This window comes from Chelonia mydas, chromosome 2, assembly GCF_015237465.2.
Source record: "Chelonia mydas isolate rCheMyd1 chromosome 2, rCheMyd1.pri.v2, whole genome shotgun sequence".
NCBI classification, from domain to species: domain Eukaryota; kingdom Metazoa; phylum Chordata; order Testudines; family Cheloniidae; genus Chelonia; species Chelonia mydas.
In genome coordinates, this window is record NC_057850.1 from 258,800,250 (window position 1) to 258,823,196 (window position 22,947).

The following is a 22,947-nucleotide window of genomic DNA, read 5'->3' on the forward strand; positions in this document are numbered from 1 at the left end:
CATCTCTGGAAATTGATAAAATCAAGGTTGGATGCTTTTCTAACAAAGATCTACTCTAGTTCAAACAGCAATTAATTCAGAGAAGTCCTATGGTTTGTGTTATACAGGTGATCAGACTTGATAATTGCAATGGTCCCTTATGGCTTTATAATTATTAATAAAGGTCACATAGGTACTATAGGCTAAGGAAGGGGAAATGGTCAGAACTCATTCCTCACAAAATCTCACTGTGGATCCATCTCTAAGTGGTGGGAATTCCTTCCTGCTCAGTGATACAGACCTTAACTGAAATCTAGTAACTTGGAATCGTGTGTATAACCTGTACGGAGATTATCACTTCATGACATTAGGTCACAGGCTAAATCTGAATCTTTTGCCATTTAGCAGAAATGACCTTTCCTATGACATATGGTCCAACCATCTGTTTCTAATGGTCTAGACCAGTGGTTATTAAACTGGGGTCCTTCAGAGGGTCCATGAGTCAACGGGGCCATTGGTCCCACTGAACAACTCCTCCACCCTCCCTCCCAGTGCCTCCTGTATGCCGTGGAACAGCTTATTAGCAGAGTGCAGGAGGCACTGGGAAGGAGGAGGAGGAGCGGGAACGGGGCACGCTCTGGGGAGGGGACGGAAAGGGGTGGAGCAGGGGTAGGACCTTGGGAGAATGGGTGAGGTAGGGGCGGGGCTTGGGGCTGAGCACCCCTGGGGAAAATTAGAAGCCAGCTTGGGGATCTGTGAAAAATTTTAAATCAAAATGCGGGTCCTCGGGTTGCTAAAGTTTGAGAACCGCTGGTCTAGAGGAAGTTTGAGTCTAACCAGCTACACATATAAAATGGCCAAATGACAGTATACATAGGTGTGTGTAGAGTTTGATTTTAGCAATCACTAACAACGAACAAGAGCATTTCTCCTCTACCAAGGTCACCATAAAAAGGAAAAGTCTTCTCCCTCCTGTCCACTTTTTGACTAGGAGTCCCTAAAAAAAACCTCTCTCTCTTGATTGCACCAGCCATCCAAGTATGCTATTCTCATACTAAAAGAGTGTCCCTTATTTTGATCAATAGGGCAGGAACGTGACACAAAGTAGTTGTCTTCATTGCTACCATCTAGTTAATCCCAGACAGGGCAGAGCAACTAGGGACCTTCCTCTATTTGACAAAGGAAGTCATTCTTAACTCAGATTGTCTGCTCACAATGGCTGTGTAGGATCAGGTAATCAGATACCATAATATTAAGAGAACAAAGGGGAATGCATACATTTGCAGGAAAAAAAGCAAGACTTGGCCAATAGATTGCTAGAAACCTCAAGTTTTATTTTGCTTTCATAACCATAGCATTTAGTCAGATGTGCTTTGAAGTCATTATTGTGAAACATCTTTCCAAACAGATTTTGCCCCTTTAAACGGTCCCAGAGTTAGTTTGCTAACATGTTTCTTCATCCACAGAACATCCATCCACTCAAAATAACACAAAAATAAAAATGCCAGAGACAGGGAGAAAAGTACATATAGAGCAATTACACAAAAGATGACAGTCTGTGGGAGAACTCTTAAATGTTTCTGTGCTTATTGCTTATAATCAACTTATGAAAAATATATGAATCGGACAGGATGGATTGTAGGTTTCTTGGAATTTCACATTTCTCATTTTCAAATTACCCAAAAGAAGGGGACAAAACGTGTGAAAGGGGAATTGGGTTTAAATGTGACAGTGTTTCCCCAGAGGCTTCCTTAGCCATCCCTCTTCTCATTGCCTTTATATTTCACTCTGCTGCTTTTCTGGAACAAAGTGAGTTACTGCCACTTATAGCCCATTACAGCAGCTATGGAGACTCCATCAGATCTCAATGAACTGCACACTAGATGTGGGATAGGATACAACTGCATTGTTAAATGCAAAGCCAGTTATGCTTGGTGCAGCTGATAAGTGGTAGCACTGCCTTTTAAACAGGTTACTGTTTACTCATCCAAGTTTACCCTCCAAAATTTCAGTATGGTAGCCCTTCTATTTGACTGCTATTTTATTTAATACTTTTATTACAGAACCATTCAGAGGCCCTAATCAGGATTTGGGTCCCATTGTACATACATACAATCCCTGTTTTGATCATTGCTTTCCTATATTCCTATTTCCTCCTGCATGTCCCAGCTCAGGAGAGGAGAGAATACCTGAAAGGACACCACTGGAAACTCAGAAGAGCAATGATGTCCAGCTATCCAGGAATAACTTAGAAATACTATCCTTATAGACAATTTACAATGGCAGCACAATGAGTAAGCTATTTATCAAACTGGTTCATTAAAAAAAGTGGGCTAAATGTTTAGTTCCATTAGTCCTGGGATGTAAACATACCATCTGCAAAGGGCAGAGATTCGAAGTGGGAAAGTAAAAAGTAAGATGCATGTCAAACAAAGTTGAACATGTTACCACAGTGTTACCGTAACACATTTTCAAGCCCCCTTTCTAAATGTTGGTATTAAAAAGTACATGTTCTGGAAGGGCAGCTTTCTGACCCATCATTTTCCAGAAGGGCTCCCCAAAAATGGCTCAACACCCTTCCTACCCTCTGATAGTTGGGAGCTGTGCCCCCATTGTACAGTGAATCTATGGTATTTTCTTTCCCCAGTAGTTTTGCTTTACAGGGGCTTGCCTGCTAAGATCCATGATAGAGAACAATTGGGAAAAAGCTCTGAACAAGTTAGAGATTGATCTCCATCCATCCTGTCAGTTTCATTACAGTGAGAATATACACTAAATAAATGAAAACATCCACAGCATGAAAATGATTTGTAGTTTATTTGAAGGCAGTTGATACAAACGTCATTTGTGCAAGGCCAAGGGAACCTGCTTTTCACATACTCTCAAGAAAGGATTTGCTTTCATAGCTGCATTTAAAAATAAAAGCCATGCAGCACTGTTAGACTTCCCCATACCTTTTCAGATGTTTATCAGTTGATCTCTTGGAAAGCGGTTCCTATTCCTGCTCCACCATGATACACTAGACAAAAAGCGACTGAAGACTGGATGTGCAGCCAGGGGGCACCCTTTCAAGATACAGATGTTTGAATATCAAACAATTAAAGTTAGAACAGCCAATTTGGTTTCCTCTCTCTCTCTGTTTGATTTTCTTTCTTTCTTTCTTTTTTTTTTTTAACCCACCATCTCTCTCTGCATTATCCTGGGCTGCTGCAACTGTTGCAGCACCTAACCTTCTTGCCAGCAGGGCAACTGATCCCTTTTCTCCAGAGTAAACCAGAAGTTTTTTTTTCTGGACAGCACGGTCCTCTCAGAGATCCAGCACCTTATTTCTGCAGTGTGCCCAACCCTTCCCAATCTGGGGACATGGGAGCCCAAAATCTGCTGCTGAACCTAGGTCTCATGCATGGCAGCACCATTCACTGCCAGTGCTCCTCTGAACCAGCTCATCAGCCAAGCTTTTGATTCTGAAATAAAGTATGTGCCGAACATAACACATCACATAAATCAGGTGTTCATCTGTTGTTGAACAGCCTTCCTGGGAAGCATTGCTGGTCTGTGAACACCTCCAAGCTTCTGTTGCCCTCTGTTTGCAGGTCCATATCTGAAACACGTGGCTCCCTGGAATTAGATATGCCAGAGTCTATACTGTTAGTCCTGATACCCTGCTTGTTGCTAGAGTCCCACTGTTGAAAGTCTCCTGACTGCTTGCATCCATCTTCACTTGGCTGTTCCAGAAGAGCTTGGTATGCTGGGTCTGAAAGGGGAAATGTACGCGGTTCCCAAGGTTGTACACTCTGTGGGGGACGGGGGTGGGGGGAAGGATTGGTACAGAAAACCCAGAGTTAGCCAGCTGTAGGACATGACAATATTCATTCCACCCTACATCCCCAAAGAGACCTCACGCTTCAATTTAAACCTCAAGCTCTTCTCTCTGGAACAGGGTGCTGAAGTAATGGAGACAGTTTTGATGAGCAATAGAAGTTATGCAGCATAGAACTGTGATATGTGAGCCTGCATTTATATTCTTAGTCCCAGCTAATCATTATTCTGTTGGGATCAAGACTACTACCCTCCTGGCTCCTTACCTCCCTGATCTTTGAGGAAGTTCTTCCACAACCCCAGTGACTTCAAAAGACATTTAAAAAGTGAAGTTAGTGCCTGTACTCAGAACAGGTCTGGCGCAGCAAGCAGCAATGAGATTCTTCAATCTCAAATGCCTGATCTGGAAGGATCATCTCTAAGGGTGAGAGGGGAGTTCAGTCCCTATGGTACACTCAGTCAGAGACGCCAGCTCCATGGGTGCTCCAGCCCTGGAGCACCCACAGGGAAAAAAAAAAAATAGTGGGTGCTCAGCTCCTACCGGCTACAGCTGTTCCCCACCACTGCCAAACAGCTGATGAGGGCAGCGCAGCCACCAAACAGCTGTTTGGAGGCATGGGGAGGGATTTGGGGGAGGGTAGAGAGCAGGAAGGTGGGTGAGGGCCTCAGGGGGGGGGTGGAGTGGGGGCGGGAAGAGGTGGAGTGAGGGTGAGCCCTGGGGGAGTGGGCAGAGCAAGGATAGGGCTTTGGAGCAAGGGCAAGAAGAGGCAGAGCAAAGGCAGGGACTTGGGGGAAGGGGCGGAGTCCCAGGGCAAAGTGGGGGCTAAGCACCCCCAGGGAAAAGGAAAAGTCGGCACCTGTGCACTCAGTCCTTGATCTTTCTACAGAAACTGCTAACAAGGGTGGAGAATCGATGAAGTGGCTTGTGGGGAGGATACCTGCCCAATGAGAATGGGCTGCAGGGCCAATCATTTCACAAAAGCCACTTAATTTTGTCAAACAGGACAAGTCACTTAGGTTTCAGTCATTATGATGTAGAATGGATTTAAACTGGTGGCTTAAAGGTGGGATAGCTCTTTATTCCATTCCCAATCCCTTGACCAACATAACTCTGGAGACACTTAAACTGAGCCAATTCAGTGACACTGGATCACAAACTAACTCTGATCTTGTGTGTTAAAAAACATCTTAATTTAGCACTAAGTTAAGGTTTATTTTAGGTAGCAGAACATGCAGACTGCTGTGTTACAAAGGGACATATGTACTGGAGTATGCTTCAACACTCACATTTATATGAGTATGTATATATAATGTTAGTGTGATGTCACAAATTTAGTGGGACTTCACTGTAGGATCAGGAAGTGATGCTCTGTTTCAAATACAAAGCTTTACAATCTCCAAAGAAATTCTGTGAAGTTCACACAAAACCAAATTCTAGTACCAGCAGTGTAAAGAAGTGGGGAAGATCTGTGGCTAACCATGCTCATCCCTGTGACTCCCAAAATCATGTCACTCTGTTTGATTGCTACCACTTTGGAGTAGTTTCTTTATAGAGGTCCTCCGGTTTGTTTTTTGGTCTACGTTCAAATATGTCTTTTAAACTGAAAATAACTTTAAAGTTTTCCAATATTGTTGTAGCCATGTTGGTCTCACCATATGAGAGAGAGAAGGTAGATGAGGTAATATCTTTTACTGGACAACTGTCTGTTGCTTGAAAGAGACAAGCTTTCGAACTCCACAGGCCTGAAGAAGAGCTCACTGGAGCTCAAAAGTTTCTCTTTCAAGTTGGTCCAATAAAAGATATTACCTCATCCACTTGTCTCTCTCAAGAACTTTTAAAGCAGTTGTGAAGAATTCTCATTCTCAGTGAGTTCAAGATGCCATAAAAGTTTCGTGCTCTCAGCCCTGAATGTATGTAAGCACAGTGGAAAGGCAGGGAAGAGGGCTTTACAGGAATGTGTCATCTGGAAACTTGTGTGTTTTGAGCTGCTCCTCTCACTTAGTGTTTCAGTATTTTGCCAGTTTAACAATAAAGATGCCTCTGGAGTAATAAATGTCCCTCACCTGTATTACTGCATTTAATATTTCTGGGGAGAATCTGGTGTCCTCAGTGCAGGACAGCGGCACTCTAGTCCTGTTCTTTATAGAGAGGGGTTGCAGAATATTATAAGGCTCAGGGCTGTGAGATCCCATAGAAGGGTGCATATAGAGAAGGTCATTAAGGCAATTAAATCCAGGATCTGGAGATGCTGGCTGAGGTGTCCATCGACCATCTGTTTTGTTGGAGGACCTAAACAAAAACAACAAAGTTATTTAAGGACCAATGTTGACACAACAACAAATGGATATAAACTGGCCATCAATAAGTTTTGGCTTGAAATCAGACAAAAGTTTCTAACCAGCAGAGGAGCGAAGTTCTGAAACAACCTACCTAAAGGAGTAGTGGGGGCAAAAAACCTAACTTTTGTTTTAAGAGTGAGTTTGCTTATTTTATGGAGGGGATGGAATGATTGGCTAAATGGCATATGGCCCATCCATGACTGCTACTAGCAAATATCTCCAATGGCTAGAGATGGGTCAGTAGAGTGGGAGGGCTCTGAGTTACTAAAGAGAATTCTTTCCTAGATGAGTCTTGCCCACATGCTCAGGGTCTAACTGATCACCATATCTGGGGTCATAGAATCATAGAATATTAGGGTTGGAAGGGACCTCAGGAGGTCATCTAGTCCAACCTGCTGCTCAAAGCAGGACCAATCCCCAACTAAATCATCCCAGCCAGGGCTTTGTCAAGCCTGACCTTAAAAACTTCCAAGGAAGGAGATTCCACCACCTCCCTAGGTAACGCATTCCAGCGCTTGACCACCCTCCTAGTGAAAAAGTTTTTCCTAATATCCAACCTAAATCTCCCTCACTGCAACTTGAGACCATTACTCCTCATTCTGTCATCTGCTACCACTGAAAACAGTCTAGATCCATCCTCTTTGGAACCCCCTTTCAGGTAGTTGAAAGCAGGTATCAAATCCCCCCCTCATTCTTCTTCCGCAGACTAAAAAATCCCAGTTCCCTCAGCCTTTCCTCATAAGTCATGCGTTCCAATCCCCTAATCATTTTTGTTGCCCTCCGCTGGACGTTTTCCAATTTTTTCACATCCTTCTTGTAGTGTGGGGCCCAAAACTGGACACAGTACTCCAGATGAGGCCTCACCAATGTCGAATAAAGGGGAACGATCACGTCCCTCGATCTGCTGGCAATGCCCCTACTTATACATCCCAAAATGCCATTGGCCTTCTTCAGTGTCAAGGGCACACTGTTGACTCATATCCAGCTTCTCGTCCACTGTAACCCCTAGATCCTTTTCTGCAGAACTGCTGCCTAGCCATTCGGTCCCTAGTCTGTAGCGGTGCATGGGATTCTTCCAGCCTAAGTGCAGGACTCTGCACTTGTCCTTGTTGAACCTCATCAGATTTCTTTTGGCCCAATCCTCCTATTTGTCTAGGTCCCTCTGTATCCTATCCCTACCCTCCAGCGTATCTACCTCTCCTCCCAGTTTAGTGTCCTCTGCAAACTTGCTGAGGGTGCAATCCATGCCGTCCTCCAGATCATTAATGAAGATATTGAACAAAACCGGCCCAAGGACCGACCCTTGGGGCACTCCACTTGATACCGGCTGCCAACTAGACATGGAGCCATTGATCACTACCCATTGAGCCCGACAATCTAGGCAGCTTTCTATCCACTGTGACAAAGCTCTGTCCTTGCCTCCGTGGGTCCCACGTTTCCTGGCGGATTTCGCTAGCCTGAGAGGCTCACTGTGACCCTCCATGTAACCCTTCTTTCTCTAGAGACAAGGGTCACAGTCTACTGAGCCATTTTCATCATAAGCCAGCAAGGGAGGTGAGGAGAAGTTATCCTTCCTTGCACAGTCTCTGATGTCTCCCAGTCTCAGTGATTAATCAGGGGGCAAAGGTGGTGGTGGGAGCCCGGGCCCACCCTCTACTCTGGGCTCCAGCCCAGGGGCCCTAATAGTATCAGCTATGGTAGCTGACCTTTTAAACATGACGTACAATTCCCTGGGCTACTTCCCCCCACAGCAGCCCTCACTTCCTCACGCTCCATTTCACCCTTACCTCAGGGCCTCCTTCCTTGTGCCTGATATGGTGTGTACTACTCAGCCTCTCCAACAGCGCAACTTCCTTCCACAGTTCCTGACATGCACAGCCACGTCGCTGACTGGGATGCTTTTAACTAGTTTCAGCCAGCCCCTGATTGGCTTCAGGTGTCCCAATCAACCTAGCATTCTCCTTGCCCTCTGGAAAGTTCTTAATTGGCCCCAGGTGTCTTAATTGACCTGGAGCAGCTTCCATTTCACTTAACCTGGTACCAGGGATTTGTTTAGCCTAGAGCTAATATATCTATCTCCCACTACTTTTCTATAGCCATCTGGCCTTGCCCGGTCACACCATCGTATAGTCCATTCATCCAGCCCATATTTCTTTAACTTGCTGGCAAGAATACTGTGAGAGACCGTGTCAAAAGCTTTGCTAAAATCAAGGAATAACACGTCCACTGCTTTCCCCTCATCCACAGAGCCAGTTATCTCATCATAGAAGGGAATTAGATTAGTCAGGCATGACTTGCCCTTGGTGAATCCATGCTGACTGTTCCTGATCATTTCCCTCTCCTCTAAGTACTTCAGAATTGATTCCTTCAGGACCTGCTCCATGATTTTTCCAGGGACTGAAGTGAGGCTGACTGGCCTGTAGTTCCCCGGATCCTCCTCCTTCCCTTTTTTAAGGGTCAGGAAGGAATTTTCCCCCCAGGTCAGATTGAGGTTTTTTCACCTTCCTCTGCAGCATAGAATCATAGAAGATTAGGGTTGGAAGAGAGCTCAGGAGGTCATCTAGTCCAATCCCCTGCTCAAAGCAGACCAACACCAACTAAATCATCCCATCCAGGGCTTTGTCAAGCTGGGCCTTAAAAACCTCTATGGATGGAGATTCCACCACCTTGCTAGGTAACCCATTCCAGTGCTTCACCACCCTGGCATTAGAAAAGGTTCAGAAAAGGGCAACTAAAATGATTACAGGTTTGGAACGGGTCCCATATGAGGAGAGCGTAAAGAGGCTAGGACTTTTCAGCTTGGAAAAGAGGAGACATGATAGAGGTATATAAAATAATGAGTGATTTGGAGAAAGTAAGTAAGGAAAAGTTATTTACTTGTTCCCAAAATATAAGAACTAGGGGCCACCAAATGAAATTAATGGGTAGCAGGTTTAAAACAAATAAAAGGAAGTAGTTCTTCACTCAGCACACAGTCAACCTGTGGTACTCCTTGCCTGAGAGGTTGTGAAAGCTAGGACTATATCAGGGTTTAAAAGGGAACTGGATAAATTCATGGAGGTTAAGTCCATTAATGGCTATTAGTCAGGATGGATAAGGAATGGTGTCCCTAGCCTCTGTTTATCAGAGTGTGGAGATGGATGGCAGGAGAGAGATCACCAGATCATTACCTGTTAGGTTCACTCCCTCTGGGGCACCTGGCATTGGCCACTGTCGGTAGGCAGGATACTGCGCTGGATGGACCTTTGGTCTGACCCAGTATGGCCATTCTTATGTTCTTACCCTCCTTGTGAAATAGTGTTTCCTAATATCCAACCTAGACCTTCCCCACTGCAACTTGAGACCATGGCTCCTTGTTCTATCATCTGCCATCACGGAGAACAGCCTAGTGCCATCCTCTTTGGAACCCCCCTTCAGGTAGTTGAAGGCTGCTATCAAATCCCCTCTCACTCTTCTTTTCTGCAGACTAAACAAGCCCAGTTCCCTCCGCCTCTCCGCATAAGTCAAGTGCCCCAGACCCCTGAACATTTTCGTTGCCCTCTGCTGGACTCTTTCCAATTTGTCCACATCCTTTCTGCGGGGGGGCGGGGCGGCGCAAATCTGGATGCAATACTACAGGTGTGGCTTCACCAGTGCCAAATAGAGGGGAATAATCACTTCCCGCAATCTGCTGGCAATGCTCCTACTAAGGCAGCCCAATATGCTGTTAGCCTTCTTGGTAACGAGGGCACACTGTTACCTCATATCCAGCTTCCTGTCCACTGTAATCCCCAGGTCCTTTTCTGCAGAATTGCCGCTTAGCCAGTCGGGCCCCAGCCTGTAGCGGTGCATGGGATTCTTCCGTCCTAAGTGCAGGACTCTGCACTTGTCCTTGTTCTGAACCTCATCAGTTATCTTTTGGCCCAATCCTCCAATTTGTCTAGGTCACTCTGGACCCTATCCCTACCCTTCAGCGTATCTACCTCTCCCCTCAGTTTAGTGTCATCCGCGAACTTGCTGAGGGTGCAATTCATCCCATCATCGAGATCATTAATGAAGATGCTGAACAAAACTGGCCCCAGGACCGACCGCTGGGGCACTCTGCTCGATACCGGCTGCCAACTAGACATCGAGCTGTTGATCGCCACCTGTTGAGCCCGTCAATCTAGCCAACTTTCTATTCACCTTATAGTCCATTCATCCAATCCATACTTTAACTTGCTGGCAAGAATTCTGTGGGAGACTGTATCAAAATCTTTGCTAAAGTCAAGGTATATCATGTCCACCGCTTTCCCCATATCCACAGAGCTAGTTATCTCACCATAGGAGGCAATCATGTTGGTCTGGCATGACTTGCCCTTGTTGAATCCACGTTGACTGTTCCTGATCACCTTCCTCTCCTCCAAGTTCTTCAAAATAGATTTCTTGAGGACCTGCTCCATGATTTTTCCGGGGACCGAGGTGAGGCTGATCGGTCTGTAGTTCCCTTGATTCTCCTTCTTTCCTTTTTTAAAGATGGGCACTACATTAGCCTTTTTCCAATCTCTGGAACCTCCCCCAATCACCACAAGTTTTCAAAGATAATGGCCAATGGCTCTGCAATCACATCAGCCAACTCCCTCGGATACATTGCATCCAGCCCCATGGACTTGTGCACGTCCAGCTTTTCTAAATAGTCCTTAACCTGTTCTTTCATTCACTGAGGGATGCTCACCTACTCCCCATACTGTGCTGCCCAGTAGAGCAGTCTGGGAGCTGACCTGGTCTGTGAATACTGAGGCCAAAGAAGCATCGAGTACTTCAGCTTTTTCCACATCACCTGTCACTAGGTTGCCTCCTTCATTCAGTAAGGGTCCCACACTTACCCTGACCTCCTTCTTGTTGCTAACATATCTATAGAAACCCTTCTTGTTACTCTTCACATCCCTTGCTAGCTGCAACTCCAATTGTGCTTTGGCCTCAACAAGACTTCTTTAAAATAAAGCCAGCTCTCCTGGACTCCTTTCCCACTCATATTAGCCTCCCAGGGGATCCTGCCCATGAGTTTCCTGAGTCTACTTTTCTGAAGTCCAGGGTCTATAGTCTGCTGTTCTCCTTTCTTCCTTTTGTCAGGATCCTGAACTTGACCATCTCATGATCACTGCTGCCCAGGTTGCCACCACATCTACTTCCCTTACTTCTTCCCTGTTTGTGAGCAGCAGGTCAAGAGGAGCACGGCTCCTAGTTGGTTCTGGTTGTCCTCAACATTCTCCAAAACCTTCCTGGATTGTCTGTGCACTGCTGTATTGCTCTCCCAGCAGATGTCAGGGTGATTGAAGTCCCCCATAAGAACTAGGGCTTGTGATCTGGAAACTTCTGTTCGTTGTCCAAAGAAAGCCTTGTCTACCTCATCCTCCTGGTCTGGTGGTCTGTAGCAGATGCCCACCACGACATCACCCTTGTTGCTCCCGCCTCTAAACTTAACCCAAAGACTCAACAGGCTTTTCTCCAGTTTCATACTGGAGCTCTGAGCAATCATACTGCTCTCTTACATACAGTGCAACTCCTCCACCAGGTCACTTCCTGGTTCAAACTAGAGTAAGTGGCGGATTCTCTATAACTTGAAATCTTTAAATCAAGATTTGAGAACTTCAGTAACTCAGCCAGAGCTTATAAGCCTATTACAAGAGTGGGTGGGTGAGGTTCTGTGGCCTGCGATGTGCAGCAGGTCAGACTAGATGATCATGATGGTCACTTCTGGTCTTAAAGTCTATGAGAGACAGGAACATAACTACATACTAACATGGAACTCAAATAAAAATAAGCCACTGCATACTGCAAATGTGAGCCACAAAACTGAGAGAAGTTTGGAATTAATCATTGTATACCTCCTTTATTCAAGCAGCTGGTCATGGTCTCCAGCAATTAGTGCTTTGCCCCTGAATTGCAGCTTCTCCCCCATTGTCTGCTACAACAATAGCTCACAATTTTCTTGGGCAATTTCTGCCAATTTTGGTGGTGGTGAATTTTAAGATTAAGAAAGTATTTGCTAGCTGCTTTTTCTCATGATGAGACTTTGGGGAACCTGAGATAAAACAGTATAAACCATCTACTACTAAGTACAGAGGCAAACAGATTGCTGTAATTGGAAGTTATACCGAAGGGTCCTGCCTCCTATTTCTGACTGCACACACACATTTTTTTATTTTAAATCCTTTCACCTCCTCCTCGGGGCCTGACATATGTTCATTGTGCCCCCCCTCTCCCCCCCCCACCACTCCAGGTTTCCAAATTTCTCTTCTCCTTTCCACCATGTTGTTATGACCTTCTGTCTAACCAAGGAGAGCTGGAAGAAATTCCCATGTTTACAATCTGTCAACTCAATTCCTAGGTAAGCTAAAAGGATGTAATTTGAAAAAAGGACATGGAGTTTGCACTAATTTATTAGTTCCTAGCATGCGACATGAGGGCCCAAGCTTAGTATGAAACTAATTTCTCATGTGACATGATAACATGCTGTGTCACTACTCTGATGAACTGGCCCTATCCTATATACATTTTATCAACACTTTGCTTGTCACCACAGCAGACTGGTTACATGAACCACGTCATCAGCACCCAAGGATTTCTTTGCCCACAACGAACCATAGTTTCACAAAGTATAAGGCCAGAAGGGACAGTGATATAAAGAAGTCAGACTAGATGATATCTCTGGCCATTACATTTCATTCAAATACTTCTATAGAGTTCATTCACTCCTTAGAAGACTGAACTGTTGTGCCACTGGCAGAGACCAGGAGAGTTTTAGGTACCACCAATGCCTGAGGCCCCAACAATGGCAGGAAATTGATTAAATGAGATCTGCCCAGATCTTCCCAGCAGACAATCCATGCCCCATGCTGCAGAGGAATGTGAAAAATCCCAACGCCCCTGTCAGTCTGACCCTGAGGGGAAATTCCTTCCTGACTCCAAATCTAGCAATTAATTAGACCCCGAACGTGTGAGCAAGACACCAGCAGGCATTTAAAATGAATTCTCTGTATCACCTAAGTACTGGTTCACCCTGCCTGGTGTACCAGCTCCAACTGTGGCCTATCTCCGATGCTTCTGAAGAAGGTAAAAAACCAAACAGAATATATCTAATTATGCACTGGGGAAAAAATTCCTTCCTGATTCCTGCAGGTGATCAGCTGATGCACAGATGCACAAAATTTGATTATAGTCATTGTCTTAATGCAGAGCTGCAATGAGTATGTTCGGAGCAATGCATACAATCCTGTTTTCCCCATGATGCATGAAGGAAGGGGATGAATGGGGGACTGATAAGAGTCTTAGATTCCAAGACCAGAAGAGACCACCAATCTGACACAACACCTTCCTCTCCCTCTGCATCCCCATCTTCCTGGGCCATAGAATTTCTCCCAGACCTGCATTAAAGCACATATTTTAGAAAGGTATTTGATTTCCACCTTACAGACTCCAAGCATTGGGAATTCCACCACATCACCTGGTAAGCTGTTCCAATGTTTAATCACCCTCATTGCTAGGAAATTATATCTTAGTACAAGGTTGAATTTGTCCAACTTCAACTTCCAGCCACGGGCTCTTGTTATACCTTTGTCAGCAAGGTTGAAAAATCCCCCACTATAAGACCTCTTGTCCACATGTAAGTGCCTAAAGCCCTAAGACAGTGATCAACTCATCTCTCCATCTTCTTTTCAATAAGCTGAGACTCCTTACTTTCCAGCTTCCTGATTATTTTTCTGGCCCTTCTTTGAACTCTCTGCAGCATTTCCACTTCCTTCTTGAAGTGTGGACACCAGAACTGGATTCTATATGGTAGTAGCAGTCTTACCAATGCAGTGTAGAGCGGCAAGGTCGCTTTTCTACTGTCCCCTTTTTATACATCCAAGGACTGCAGTCGGTCTTTTTGCCACAGCATTGGACTGAAAGGTCATGGTAAGGTGATAATCTATGACAGTGGTTCCCAACCTTTCCAGACTGCTGTATGCCTTTCAGGAGTCTGATTTGTCTTGCATACTCCCACGTTTCACCTAACTTAAAAACTACTTGCTTACAAAATCAGACACAAAAATACAAAAAAGTATCACAGCACACTATTTCTGAAAAATTGCTATCATTTTTACCATTTAATTGTAAAATCAATTGGAATATAAATATTGTACTTACATTTCAACGTATAGTATATAGAGCACTATAAACAAGTCGTATGAAATTTTAAGTTTGTACTGACTTCACTAATGCTTTTTATGTAGCCTGTTGTAAAACTAGGCAAATATCTATATGAGCTGATGTTCCCCTGGAAGACTGCTGCGTACCCACAGGAGTACAAGTACCGTTGGTTGAGAACCACTGATCTGTGATGATCCCATAGTCCTTCTCTGAGTCATGACAGAGTTTCCCATCCTGTAGATATAACCTGCATTCTTTGTTCTCAGATGCATTACCTTGTATTTGACTTATTAAAATGCATTTTGTATGAATGTTACTGGTGATCCTTATCACCCGGTAACAGTCACCTGTCCTCCTCATTATTTTCCACTCTACCAATCTCTTAGTCATCTGACAACTTTATCAAAAATTTAATTTTGTCTAAATAGTTGATAAAAATATTAAATAGCATTGGACCAAGAACCAATCCCTGGGGACCCCTTCTAGAAACAGTCTCGACCATTGATATCTCCAGTTAACAACTACATTTTGAGATCCATCAGTTGAGCCAGTTTTTAATCCATCTAGTGTGTAAAGTGTGCCCTGTTAATTCCACATAATGCAAGTTTTTTTAAAAAATCAACATGTCGTGGTATTACGTCAAATACCTTGGAACTGTGACCAAAAGCACCTCTGTATTCACACCCTACATGCTGTTATATAATCTTTGTACAAAATATGACTTGTGACAAACGATTTGAAAACTAATAACTCACTGGTCAATAATATCATGGTGAAATGTATGTGGCAATATTATACGTAAAATTATTAAATCCCGCTGCATGATGTTCTTAGGATATGTTCAAACTACACAGCCCGACCTGGACGGAAGTATCCTGAACCAAGAAATGTTCCGTTTACCTCAATTTACATAAAAGTAGTAAACAGGGTCCTTGAGACAGTAGGGAGAGGAGATGGCAGGAGACAAAGAAAACTGCATTTCAGCAAACATAAGTGAGAACAAAGAACATGGAACCTCCCTCTCCACCAGACTCCATGTCACCTTCTTCACTCTTTGAATAAATATTGCTTTGAGGGGTAACCCTGAGAAGAATCCTCTTCCAAGGTTAACTGGACTACAAAAGAAAGGGGCAGAAAAAAAAAGAGTTACCTTTTCCGTAACTGGTGTTCTTCGAGATGTGTTGCTCATGTCCATTCCATATTAGGTGTGTGCTCGCCACATGCACTGGTGCCATAAGTTTTTCGCTCAGTAGTATCCGTAGGGGACCTGCTCTGGCGCCCTCTGGAGTGGCGCCCGCATGGCACGATATAAGGGGCACCGCCAGCTCCCCTCACCCTCAGTTCTTTCTTGCTGGAAACTCCGACAGTGGGGGAGGAAGGCGGGTCATGGAATGGACATAAGCAACACATCTCGAAGAACACCAGTTACGGAAAAGGTAACTGTCTTTTCTTCTTTGAATGCTTGTCATGTCCATTCCACATTAGGTGACTCCAAAGCAATACCCCTGGAGGTGGGTAGGAGTTCACGGATGTGTAGATTGCAACACAGCTCTGCCGAACCCAGCGTCCTCCATGCCCTGCTGAGTGATGGCATAATGGGCCGTGAACATATGGACAGAGGACCACGTTGCGGCTCTAGAGATGTCCTGCATAGGGACATGCACCAGGAAGGCTGCTGAAGATGCCTGCACTCTAGTCGAGTGGATTCTGACAATGGGCGACAGCAGAACTCCCACCAGGTCACAACAGGTCCTTATGCATGAGATAATCCAATTGGAAATCCTCTGCGATAACACCAGAAGGCCCTTCTCATCCTATCCGTTGTAGCGATGAAGAGTGAATTGATTAACGGAAAGGCTTGGTACGTTCTAAGTAAAAAGCCAAGGACCTTTGGATATCCAGCCCATGAAGACGCCTCTCTTCACTAGTCTTCTGTGGTTTGGGACAGAACACTGGGAGGAAATAGTCCTGGTTCATATTGAAGGAGGACACCACCTTCGGCAGGAAGGCTGGGTTGGGCCGCAGCTGAACCTTGTCTTTGTAGAAGACTGTATGGCGGTTCTGAGGTCAAGGCTTTAATTTCAGAGACCCGTCTCACCAACATCACCACCACCAGGAACGCGACCTTCCATGACAGATGGGAAAAGGAACAGGAACCCAGCGGCTCAAAGGGCAGGCCTGTGAGCCTAGAGAGGACCAAGTTAAGATCCTATTGCAGGACAGAAGTCCGTACCTGTGGGAAGAGTCTCTCAAGCCCTCTCAAGAATCTGAGAGTCATGTCATGGGAAAACTCCGTCTGTCCTTGGATCAGCGGGTGAAAAGCAGAGATGGCCATGAGATGCACTCTAACAGAGGAGTGTGCTAGGCCCTGGTTTCTCAAATGAAGCAGGTAGTCTAGGACAGCCTGTATGGAAGATTGCAAAGGAGAGATGCCACACTTGGAGGCCCAGTGGAAAAACTTTGTCCACTTGGCCAGGTAAGTCAGTCTAGTTGAGGGCTTCCTACTTCCCAGGAAGACCTGTTGGACCTCCTCTGAACAGGTCTGCTCCTCTGGCTTCAGTCATGCAGAATGCACGCCGAGAGGTGGAGGGACCAGAGATTGGGGGTGTAAGAGCCGACCGTGATCCTGTGACAGAAGATCCAGTGGGTTGGGCAGGGGCCAGGGAGGGGCTGCTGACAGGTTCATTAGTGTGCCGAATCAGTGCTGGCGAGGCCACACTGGGGCACTCATGATAACCTGCACGCTGTCTCTCTTGATCTTTGCCAGGACCTTGGTGATTAGCAGGATCGGAGGGAATGTGTACATCAGGCCCCCTAACCATGACAGGAGGAAGGCATTGGAGAGGGAGTCCTTGCCCAGACCAAAACCGATGACATTTTCTGTTTTGCCTGGTGGTGAACAGGTCCACTGGGGAGTTCCCCACCTCTGAAAGACCATGTAGGCAATCTCCTGGTGGAGAAACCACTCATGGTGAGAAGAGAACGCCCTGCTGAGGTGATCCGCTAGCGTGTTCTTGATGCCAAGGAGGTGACAAGCCTCCAGGTGGATCTCGTTGACAGAGAAGTTCCAGAGCCAGAGGGCCTCTTGGCAGAGAGCTGATGAGCATGCTCCCCCTTTCCTGTTGATGTAGACCATCGAGGCTGTGTTATCCATCAGGACTCTCACCACCTTGCCCGACAGGTGAGGTAAGAAGACGCTGCATGCCAATCAGACCGCTCTGAGTTCTTTGATGTTTATGTGGAGCACCATCTCCTCCGAGGACCACATACCATGGGTCTGGAGATCTCTGAGGTGCGCACCTCAGCTGAGGTCTGAGGCATCTAACACCAACTTGATGGACTGGGAATAGGCAGTCGTCAGCCATTGCTGCAGGGGCCGCATCCGGAGCCTGGCATGGCGGACAGCGTTCATGCAAGCTGCCATGTGGCCCAGCAGACGAAGGCAGACCCTGGCTGTAGTCGGGAAATGCAGACATCTCTGCGATAAGGTCTGTCAAGGCCCAAAAGCTTTCTAGTGGCAGGAACACTCTCGTGCAGGTTGAGTCGAGCGCCGCCCGATGAATTCTATCCTTTGCACTGGAACGAACGTCGACTTTTTGTCATTCACCAGTAGGCCCAGGGAGTGGCAAGTGGTTTGCAGCACCGCAACATACCTTTGCACCTGAGACCTGGAGCTGCCCTTGATGAGCCAGTCATCGAGGTACAGGTAGATCTGGATACCCCGGCGCCGAGGTAAGCCATCACCACCGACATGTACTTGGTAAACACTGTTGGTGCAGTCGCCAGGCCAAATGGGAGGACCGTAAATTGGTAGTGGCCTGATCCCACCGTGAAATGGAGAAAACGTCTGTGCCCTTGGAAGATCACTATGTGAAAGTATGCGTCATTTAAGTCAAGGGCGGCATACCAGTCTCTTGGATCCAGGGAGGGGATGATAGAGGCCAGGGTGACCATGCGGAACTTCCGCTTCTTTAGGTACTTGTTGAGGTCTCGCAGGTCCAAAATGGGACGCAGACCGCCCTTGGCCTTTGGGATTAAAAAGTATCAGGAATAAATGCCCCTGTTCCTATACTCTAGAGGAACTTCCTCCACCGCCCCCATCTGCAGAAAACCTTGGACCTCCTGCGCAGGATCCCTGAAGAGGGACAGGGAAGGGGTATAGAAAGAAACTGAAGGGTATAGCCCTGCGCCACTGTGTTCAGGACTCAACGGTCTGAGGTTATTGTGGTCCATGCAGGGAGGAAAAGTGAAAGGCGGTTAGAAAAGACCGGGGAAGATGGATCCAGGGAATAATCTGGTAGGTCGCCCTCCGGCGCACCCTCAAAGTGGTCGCTTGCCCCCTTGCTTATTCCGGGTGGAGCCCAACTGAGCAGAGGGTGGCTAGGGTGGCGTTCGTAGCTATTGGCCTTCTTGTGAGGCGAGTCCTGCTGAGGCTGGCTCCCTTGTCCCTGAGGCTGTTGTGGTTTGAACTGCTTACGTGCTGGGCCTGGGACGTAGCGTCCCAGCATTTTCAGGGTGGTACAGGAATCCTTTAAACCATGCAGCTTGGTATCCGTCTGCTCTGCAAATAGGGCCTGGCCGTCGAAGGGAAGTTCCTGCATCGACTGCTGAGCCACGGTGGACGAGCCTGAGAGGAGCAGCCAGGAAGCTTGCAGCATGGAGATGGCAGAGGCCATGGTGTGGGCTGCAGAGTCTGCCGCATCAGAAGTTGCCTGGAGGGCTGTCTGGCTGCTGTCATGCCCTCGAGGATTGTCCGGAATTCCTTCCTGGACCCTTCGGGGAGCGAATCCTGGAACTTGCCCGTGGCCTGCCACATGTTGTAATCATAGCAGCCAAGGAGGGCTTGGTGATTGGCCACTCTCAATTGCAGGCTAGAAGACGAACAAGTCTTATGCCCAAAAAGATCCAGCCTCCTTGAGTCTTTATTTTTGGGGGTAGCCCCTGGTTGGCCTTGCCTCTCTGTGGTTAACTGCCTCAAATCACAAGGGAATTGGGGGCCGGGTGGGAGTATAGGTACTCATGCTCTTTTGTTGGCACAAAGTACTTGCATTCAGCCCTGTTAGAGATAGGGGGCAAAGAGGAGGGAGTCTGCCACAGGGCGGTGGTAATCTTTGATACCCCCTCATGAAGGGGTAAGGGCCACCCTGGCAGGGGCAAAGAAGCAGAGGACATCAAACAAGGAGTCTGAAGGTTCTTCCAACTCCTCGGCCTGGAGCCCCAGGTTAGATGCAACCCTCTTTAATAGTTCCTGGTGCGCTTTAGCGTCATCCTGAGGAACTGGGTGAGGTGCCTCTGTGATAGCCTTGTCTGGCGATGACGAGGACAATGCCAGTACCACAGGAACCTCCACGTTCAGTGGTGGTCTAGTAGGCTGCTCCCCCGGGTCCTCCTGGACCTGTGGGATCCTTCTCCCTCAAAGTCTTGGGTACTGGAGGGGTTTGGGATGCCGAGGCCGCAGGCCAGGCTGAGGCTCCCGACACCAAGCGACCAGCCTGGGAAGCCTGGGTGAACCCCCAGGGGTTCCATGGCGCTGGCCATTGTGCCTGGACAGATTTTGGTGCTGCTGATGTAGGTGGCACCGCAGAAACTGGAGGCTGTCCCGCAGTTAGAGAGCCCTGCTCAGTGCCGGAGCGGTTGCTACCCAACGACCAGGATTGGGCAGAGCGGTGGCTCTTATCTGACCGGTGCCGGTCGCTGCGCCTGGAGGCAGACCTGTCCGAGCAGGATGAATGTCTTGGCTGAGGCCTTGGGGACCGATAGCCTTCGGCGTATTGGCGTCGGAAACCCGGTGATCTACGCCTTACTCTACCCGACCGGTACACGTGCCAGCTGCTGGGAGGAACTCCCCAAACATGGTGATCCCCATCTCAGAGGTGGACGACTGCAGTCTTGTGACCTTGACCCCTGGATCTATACCGAGCTCTTGGTGATGCGAGGGGTTGGTCTCGGTGCTCCTGCCTGGGGGCGCATGCCTCGGTGTGTCTGTGCTAGACTACCAGAGAGGTGCGCCTCGAATCCCGCAGTCTGTGCCCAAGGTGCGGGGACCGAAGAGGGCTCTGTTGAGCCTGCCTATCTGAGGCGTGATGGCTTCATGCGGGCGAGCAGTAGTGGGACGTTCCACGTGAAGGGGAACTGTGCCGCTGAGGTGGGGACACATGGAGATCCCAAGGCGGGTTTACCCCGAGACCTGGATACCGCTGGAGCCAGTGTGGGCGGCACTGGAAGCATCAGGATCTCTTGAACTGCCTGCAGGGCCTCGATGGCACTTGTAGCTGGCGGAGGCCTGTACTGCTATCTGGAGTTGCAGGCAAAGCTTGAGCTGGGGCCTGACTTCCCAAAGGGGGCGTTGAGCTGCCTGGCGCGGGTCTTGGTTCACCCCCAGCCCTGTCTTTTCCCTTGTGGGAAGTAGGCGATCTTCCTCCTTCCTGTCTTCTTCGGCTTCTTGGCCAGAGCTGTGGAGGGGGACCGGTGCCGGCTCATGGACGGCACTGACGCCGTGGTGCTCGGTGCTGAGTCGGACTGGTGCTTCGGTGCCGGAGTGAGTGCTGACTCCAACAGGAGCACCTTTAAGCGATTGTCCCGCTCCTTTTTCATCCTAGGTTTGAATGACTTACGAAGATGACACTTGTCGCTTATGTGCCCCTCACCCAAGCACCGTAAGCAGCTACTATGTGGATCATTGATGGGCAAAGGCTATTTGCAACCATCGCAGGGCTTAAAGCCTGGGGACCGGGACATGCCCCGTCCCCCGGCTGAGTCCCATTCGGGACTAACGAAGAGTTCAAGAACTATTACTAAGGGTAACTAATTCAACTATTAACTATATACAACTATATTACAGGTTTTCAAAGTTTGCAAGAACAGAGAATGAAACAATGCTAGCTGAAGCAGATGATGTTCCAGCACCATCACTGGCGGCAAGAAAGAACTGAGGGTGGGGGGAGCCAGTGGTGCCCCTTATACCGCGCCATGCAGGCGCCACTCCAGAGGGCATACGAGCCAGTCCCAAGGATACTGCTGAGGGAAAAACTTCTGGCACCAGTGGATGTGGCGAGCACACACACCTAATATGGAATGGACATGAGCAAGCACTTGAAGAAGAACCCCAAGCTCTAGCTCTCTCTCTTTCACCTAAGACGACAAAGGAACCAGCCTTTTGATTTTTGGGGGAGGTCTGACTTGAGAATTTGGTCAGCCTTATTGCTGGGAACATGTTGTAAGGATTTTACCTTGAACCAAATCTAGCTTCTTAAATTTTAGCTACTAGAAAGCATTTTGTCTTTATTTTCTTGTAACCATTTCTGACATTAATACCTGGTACCTGAATCCACTTAAAATCCTATCTTCTTTTGTTAATAATCTTGTTTTATTTTTTAATCTAAACCAATCCAGTGCTGTGTTTAAACTGAACTGTTTGCTAACAGTTCAAGAAGCAGATTGTTGAATTTTAACCCTTTACGGGGACAATGGACCTTTAATAGCTGAACTGTCCAGGAGAGGGCTGATCAGTGTAGAATACATGTTGTGAGTGGCCCACGTTGGGAGCTACAACAACACAACCCCTCACTGGTCTGGAGTGCAACCCAGAATGTGACAACCCCAAAGCAGGATCTCTGTATAGTTTAACATGAAGAAGAAATAAAGATTCTTGCTTCCATGCCTTGCTACATAGTGCTAATGAGAAATTGATACCTGTTTCCTCGCTTGTGGGAAACAGCTGCTGCCCACGAATCCCATCGGGCTCGTTCAAGCTCCTCATACTTGGTGTGATGGTTCAAATAGGTCTCATCAGAAGTGTCTTCCAGCTAGGAAAAAGAACAAAGCTAGTTTTCCCTCTAATATTCAAAAGATGACATTCTGTCTTCAGGGTGACATTACTGTTTGGTCAAGTACAAAGTAGTAGAAACCCTATGATTCTGTACTATGGAACTCAGCAAACAGCAATGTCTATTGGATGATACTGGAGAAACCAGAGTCTGTTTCACCCCACTGAGTTCCTTTAAAAAAAGGGGGTTTCCAAATGGAAGTCAATTCACATAGGATCAAGTTAACAAGGATTTAATCTTTGCTTCAGGTTTGGCTGGTCAAAAATAACAAAATCGGCTGTATCTGACTTACCTATTAATTTATACAATTGGATTCTGAATGTTGGAAGATCAGACATCTGTTCATGCTGTTAATTGTGTGTGTGTGCGCGTGTGTTGTGGCAAGATGGCCGATTTTAGTCTGGTGGGTCCTGCACTTTTCTTGGCGGGGAGCTAAGATGCCACCCATTGCCCCTGCTCTTGGTGCCGAGGGCCCTGCTACTAGCCTGGGAAGGTGGTAGAGGAGGGAAGCGGGGGAGGGGTCTGGGTTTGCTCCTCGCTCTCAACCCCTATGGGTTTCTTACCGTCGTCCCCCTTAGGTGGGGTTACCCTTGGTCCTTAGATGTTGGGGGGGAAGGGAGTCTCCCTGTCCTGCTGGGCAGGGTCTCCCTTACTTCAGTTCTCAGGTCTTCCAAATCTCTCAACACACCTCCAAGCTCCAGTCCTTTCTTCTCCTCCCCTGTCTGCCTGACACAGGGGTTTTATTAGGTTCCTAACAGGGCCTTAATTGACTGCAGGTGCTCCAATTAACCTGCAGCCACCTTCCCTAGTCTACAGGGAACCATGCCTTAAT

The 22,947-nt window shown here is 47.2% G+C and overlaps 1 protein-coding gene and 1 long non-coding RNA gene across 15 annotated transcripts in view; one reads left to right on the plus strand and one right to left on the minus strand.

The window, feature by feature from the left end:
- Nucleotides 1–22,947, plus strand: part of LOC119565445 — a 46,751-nt gene that overhangs the window by 23,545 nt on the left and 259 nt on the right. The gene's annotated exons all lie outside the window — the stretch shown is intronic.
- LOC102935841 (KAT8 regulatory NSL complex subunit 1) overlaps nt 1,293–22,947 on the minus strand; it is a 141,979-nt gene continuing 120,324 nt past the window's right edge. For 8 of the 13 annotated variants that reach the window (XM_037891363.1, XM_037891367.2, XM_037891364.1 and 5 more), the window contains 4 exons: nt 21,982–22,094; nt 10,439–10,621; nt 5,863–6,088; nt 1,293–3,773 (listed from right to left, as the gene is read on the minus strand). In XM_037891363.1, the coding sequence (XP_037747291.1) occupies nt 3,492–3,773; nt 5,863–6,088; nt 10,439–10,621; nt 21,982–22,094 (804 nt within the window). In that variant the 3' untranslated portion in view covers nt 1,293–3,491. The remainder of the gene's footprint in view (nt 3,774–5,862; nt 6,089–10,438; nt 10,622–21,981; nt 22,095–22,947) is intronic. The other 5 variants (XM_043541779.1, XM_043541777.1, XM_037891361.2 and 2 more) reach the window with 3 other exon arrangements.